This window comes from Mus caroli, chromosome 1, assembly GCF_900094665.2.
Source record: "Mus caroli chromosome 1, CAROLI_EIJ_v1.1, whole genome shotgun sequence".
Lineage (NCBI taxonomy): Eukaryota > Metazoa > Chordata > Mammalia > Rodentia > Muridae > Mus > Mus caroli.
Window position 1 is genome coordinate 52175082 of NC_034570.1, and position 5950 is coordinate 52181031.

Here is a 5950-nt window from a genome sequence, read left to right on the forward strand (position 1 = left end):
GGCCAGCCTGGTCTACAAAGTGAGTTCCAGGACAGCCAGGGCTACACAGAGAAACCCTGTCTCGAAAAAAAAAAAAAAAAAAAAAAAAAAGAAAGAAAAAGAAAAAGAAAAACAAGTCTCCTCACACTCATTGGTGCTAGGAATTAAGCTCAAGAGATGTCTGTCCTTTCTGCAGCCAGGAAGCTGCACATACTATTTAGTTGGTTTTGTTTAAAAAAAAAAAATACAAGAGCGAAGCCAGCCTGATCTACAGAGTGAGTTACAGGACAGCCAGGGCTATACAGAGAAACCCTGTTTCGAAAACCCAAGCAAACAAACAAACAAACAAACAAACAACCCCAAGAGGCCAGGTGCAATGTTGTACACCTTTGACCCCAACACTCAAGAAAGAGGCAAGTAGATCTCTGTGAGAGCTGCAGGCCTGCAAAATTAGACCCTGTCTCAAAAACATTCCAAAGCATTTTAGAAGCAGAGGCAGGTGAATCTGAGCACTAGGCCAGGCTGGTCTACAAAGTGAGTTCCAAGACAGGAACGGATGTTACACAGAGAAAGTGTTTTGAGAAACCAAAAAAGAAAAAATAGAGAAACTTACACTTTATGATCGATGCATTCCACCACTTTTCCGAAAGCACCTTCACCTAAAGTATCAACAATTTCATCTAAAAAAGAGGAATTATTATTATTCCTAACAGGAAATGAGAACAACGTACTTATAAGAATTATCAATGCAGATTATTATAGGTGATGCTGCAAATTTCCTTATCATTAATTACTTATCAGCCAACACCATCCAAAAAACATACAACTATTCTTAGATCTAATTTCATTCTCAGACTAATTTCATTAACTTGCTTTACTGCTGTGGAATTTGTTTAATATTAAAACTTCAAAGAAAGCAAAGTCAATCCCTCCCACCAAGAGAAATGAAAGCAAAATAAAAAACAGAAAGAAAAAGATTTCCAAATCCCTGAAACTTTAATCTATATATACATATAGATTATGTTATCTGAAAAGTTAATAAGTGTTGAAAAATATTCTATACATCTTGCACTTAGTACGTCTCCACTCTGACAGATCAGGTGACCCTCCTCATCATCCTCTACACTCCTCGATCTTTTCCTTCGGTGACTCTTCTGGAAACGTCAAGTGGGCGGCACCAGCACCAACATCATCCAGCCAATCAATATACCCGAGTGAATTCAGGGCAGAATACGAAATTCATTCAGCGGGGAGATATTCAGGCATTCAGATACACGCCAGGCCACAAACGGTTGGCAGGAGCAATTTCAAATTCAGTCCCCAGAAATTCACAGGGCACATAGTTTATGTTAACAGGAGAAAAACATGGCAAGGAACAGATTTTCAGATAAGATACTCAAAGTGGTAAGGCAACAAAACATAAACACATTTGCTTTTCTTCTTAAAAAAACAAAACAAAACTTATCTGTGGCATTCACTGAAACATAATGTCCTAAATTCATACTACAAAACTGTAGAATGTAGTATTTACTTTAGTACCCTGTGGCCAAATTAAGATTTGGCCTAACTAATCAAGAAAATATATATTAAAACAGTAAATAAAATGATAGCCCTAATTTGGGAAGGAAAAAAAAAGGTATATAACACTATAGCATTTAAAATGTTATCTGATAGATTTCCAAATTAATACATGAAAATACTAACTTCAAATCTGTAGCTTAATGAGGAAAAAAAATTACACAACATGTTAATAAGTCATAACTAACCCTAACACAAAAATACCTAATTCCTTGGAATAAACTGGCAATTTATCAAAATAATATTTCTTGAAATAGCAGTAAGACACTCTTTCCTATCATTACAGAACTAAGTATCACTGTTTTCATGAATTTCTTATGCAATGCACAAATACTACAAGAATACTCCTGCAAGGTAGAGTTGTGATGACTTTTATCTTGACATTTTCTCAAACACAAAACTGTTTCCTGTTCTCCATGGGAAACAAAACCTTTCAGAACATTTAAAAGGCGCTCATACCCCGTGTGAATGGTGGCGACTCCTGTGTTTACTTTTGTAACTGCTTCTTCCACTCCTACCAGAGGACTTGCTACTATGAATCTGGTATCTGCTTCCAGGTTCTCCATAGGGATACCCTGGCTCGTAGCCCATGTAGTCACTCCTGTATTCATCAACATAGCGTCGACTATGATAAGCTTTCTCATTTATGGATCTGCTTTCCAGATAATAGCTAGAGGAGAAAAAAGTTTGTTTTACAGCTACACCAAACAATTGCAATGTAGAGAACTGAACTCAACACCTTTGTCCAAGATAGGCATTTTACCAGTGGACTACAGTCCTTCCACAAATCTCCAGATTATGCAGTTAAGTAATTCCAAGTATATCATTATATATGGCCCCCAGGATTTTACACACGGAAGGCAAATGTTCTATATCTGAGCTACTTTCCCAGTATAAATCTCCTTTTATATTGCAGTTCTACTTTATATATATGCCTTGTAGAGATGAATCTGTAATTGTGTGTGTATGTATAGGTGGTACTAAGGAGCGCCAGAACAGGGCATCAGGTCCTCTGGAGCGGAGTTACAGGTTACTGGTAGTGTGTCTGAAGTGTTGGGAGCCAAACTGTCCTCTGCCAGAGCTTTCAAGTACCAGCTATCTTCCCAGCCCATAACGGCCTTTCTTACCTGTCTGTTGTTTTGGAGTGATTGTATCTGCAGCGCTTATGCTCACGGGCATTGCTATGTGATCGCTTCTTTCTTTTGTGACTGCTGCTGCTTCTCCATGTTCCACAATCCCAGTCTCTTTCATCCCAGTCAGGACAGTAAGTTCTCTTTGAATGTCTCATCTATGACAGACACATTTTACCAGTTAAACTGTATTTCTGGGATGTTACTCAGTAGTAAAAGTTTTCTTTGCAAACTCCCATTAGTTTCCATCTTTCCCTTCCCAGACAGCCTCACTATATAGTAGCTCTAACTATGTGGACCAAGTTGCCCTTGAATTCAAAGAGCCACCTGCCTCTTGCCTCTGGAGTACTGGGATTAAATGCATGCATGTCACCCCCAGCATTAATGTTTTGTTTAAAATCAAAGTTCTAAAATTTTAGCTAACTGTCTGCAATCATAAAAATCATTGCATTGCCTCAGATTCTGCAATGTGAACTTTATTCACAAATTTTTATTTATTTATTTGGTTTTTTCGAGACAGGGCTTCTGCTTAGCCCTGGCTGTCCTGGAACTCACTTTGTAGACCAGGCTGGCCTCGAACTCAGAAATCCGCCTGCCTCTGCTTCCCAAGTGCTGAGATTAAAGGTGTGTGCCACCATGCCCGGCCATATATTTTTTTTAATGTCTTGTTTTCACAATGCCCAAATTCATATTAAGTGAAAAAGGTTTCTATATAACTTAAGCAAAATGTATGACAGCTCTTTCAGAAGTTCAACTCACAGGTTCACAAGATCAAATTTCTATCCAAACCACGTCTCAGACCAGACCAACGTAACCACAAGTGACCCTAATTAAGGTTTTTTTTTTATTTTTAAAGCTGGGCGTGGTGGCGCACACCTTTAATCCCAGCATTTGGGAGGCAGGTGATATTCTGAGTAAGAGGCCAGCCTGGTCTACAAAGTGAGTTCCTGGGCAGCCAGAGCTATACAGAGAAACCCTGTCTGGACCCCCCCCCCCAAAAAAAGTGTTTTGTTTGTTTGTTTTTGGTAAAATACCAGTTTGGATGTTATGATGTGTTTGTTTACAGCTCAAAAGAAAAAAATACTGTTCAGTGATGACCTCAATTCCCAATGCGCCTTCAAGTAAATGTCCACGGTCCCCGCTGACACTCTTACTGCTAGCAGAGGGAGACAGGGAAAAATCATGAAAATATGGGAGGAAGGCCTGAGAAGGGAACAGGCTCGCCTTTTATGCAGAGTCAGCAAAATTCGGGCTCCACCAATAAAGCCAATTTACTTCCTGTACAGGCCAGGCCATGATGTTGAAAATAAAGCTGTTCAGAGCGGAAGTGACGTGCAATCTTAGGGTGTTCCCCTCCTGTTTCCTAAAGGTAAACAACTCCCCCGCTACAACTTTGTTTACAAAGGAAATTTTCTATAACTTTTTTTTTTTTTTTTTTTTGAGACAGGCTCAAAGGGGATTAAAAGGCGTGCGACAGATAGCACAGCCCGGCCGTCTTGAATTTTAATGTTGTTACAAAACCTAAGTAAATCCTAAACCTTCTTAAAAATCACTTGTTCCTCGCTCTCACAAGCGCTGTCCCGGTGTGCCTCGTTTTCAATATGCTCGACTTCGATACCTATCGACCGCCTCTGAAATTCTTTTCTTCCTCGAAGGCGGAAACTACACAGAACTGAGGTGGCAAGCCGGGTGTGGTGGCGCACGCCTTTAATCCCAGCACTTGAGAGGCAGAGGCAGGCGGATTTCTGAGTTCGAGGCCAGCCTGGTCTACAGAGTGAGTTCCAGGACAGCCAGGGCTACACAGAGAAACCCTGTCTAAAAAAAAAAAAAAAAAAAAAAAAAAAAAAAAAAGAACTGAGGTGACAGCCTGCAGTGACGCTGTCCCCGCAGCGCCCACCTCTAACAAGATCAGCGACCGCAGCGTGTGGGGCCGGCCTGGTTACCAAGACCTTTCGCTTCAAATATAAAGAAAATTAGCACCAAAACCTACGCCGTGCCACCGCCGAGAGCAAAACCAGGGCTGACCGAGTCCAAGCGAAGGCCGCGCCCTGGCGCCACCATGGCGAAGGACGAACGCGGCCTTCCCCCTACCGCCATCTTAGGTCGGGCCGCGGCCGCTCCGGCTCTTGCATTCGGCCGGCCCTCCTCGGGACGCGGAGCCTGCGGGCACCGTCCCCGCCTACGCAGAAGCCGGGGGTCAGAGCTCCGCAGCCGGGGCACAGAGCCCCTTCGCGTGGCTCCGCCGTGAAGAGCCGCAGCGGGGTCCTTGGAGACGGCGGGGCGGCACGGTATTGGATACGAGGAAAGGCCCTGACAGACACCGCGTCTTACCTTTCCAACCCTGAAGACAAAGCTTGCAAGGCGAAGACAAGGCTTACAAGGCGACGGCGAGAAGTCTGCAAACGATTGCGACGATCTCCCAACACAAAATGGTGCTGACAGCCGCAGCGCGAGCTTCTTCTCGGAAAAACTGGTGACGTAGATGGGCGGGGCCTACACCGTTCCTGATTGCGCAGGCGCGGGCCCGCTGCCCAAATGGGCGAGGGATGGAAGGACTGGGCCCTGGCTGTCCTTGCTGTGGCTTCTTGAGGATACTTAGACACTACAGGTTACAGTAATAGTATAATCCACGCTCGCTCTCCCACTCTCCTTTTTCTCTTCCCTCCTGACTGCAACCTTTTAAACTACACCAACAAAGTATCTCTGGTTAGTAACTCAGTGATTACAGTTCTGTGATCTGTCTTAAACTAGTTTTTAGTGGTTGGGTATGACATGCACTGACGTTAAAAATGTTAGAAATGAGCACGGTGGCGCATGCCAAACAAAAAAAAACCAAAACAAAACAAAAAAAGGTTAGAAATGGAAGCGATGCAGGAACAGGGGCGGAATAGTGTAAATTGACAGATTAGTAAGTATTCTTGAAGACTTTGAGGATGGGCTCCCCTCCCTCATAGTAGCCTCCCCCAGCCTTGAATAGGCCAGCTTTGACCTTGCTGCCACTGAGAATGAGACCACCTGGGATGGAACCTTCCAATTTAGATGGCTCTATTGTTCTGTCACCTGCCACTGCTACCTGCTGAGAGGCACTTGAGATATTCCAGAGAAAGCCTCTGGCAGATCACCTACAGGCTGGCAACAGGCATCAAGAATGGTTTGGCAGGGGATGGGCCTCCCCCCCTTTATAAGCACAGACTCTTTGTTTGTTTGTTTTTTGAGACAGGGGTTTCTCTGTGTAGCTCTGGCTGTCCTGGAACTCACTTTGT

General features: G+C 43.3%; 1 protein-coding gene across 2 annotated transcripts in view; it reads right to left on the reverse strand.

Moving 5' to 3' along the window:
* Positions 1-5187, reverse strand: part of Clk1 (CDC like kinase 1) — a 12981-nt gene extending 7794 nt beyond the window's left edge. The window contains exons 1-5 of one of the 2 annotated variants that reach the window (XM_021162150.2): positions 5019-5187; positions 2685-2845; positions 2017-2227; positions 1043-1133; positions 593-659 (exon numbers count right to left, since the gene is read on the reverse strand). In XM_021162150.2, the coding sequence (XP_021017809.1) occupies positions 593-659; positions 1043-1133; positions 2017-2227; positions 2685-2845 (530 nt within the window). In that variant the 5' untranslated portion in view covers positions 5019-5187. The remainder of the gene's footprint in view (positions 1-592; positions 660-1042; positions 1134-2016; positions 2228-2684; positions 2846-5018) is intronic. The other variant, XM_021162157.2, reaches the window with a different exon arrangement.
* Between the last annotated feature and the right edge of the window lie 763 nt (positions 5188-5950).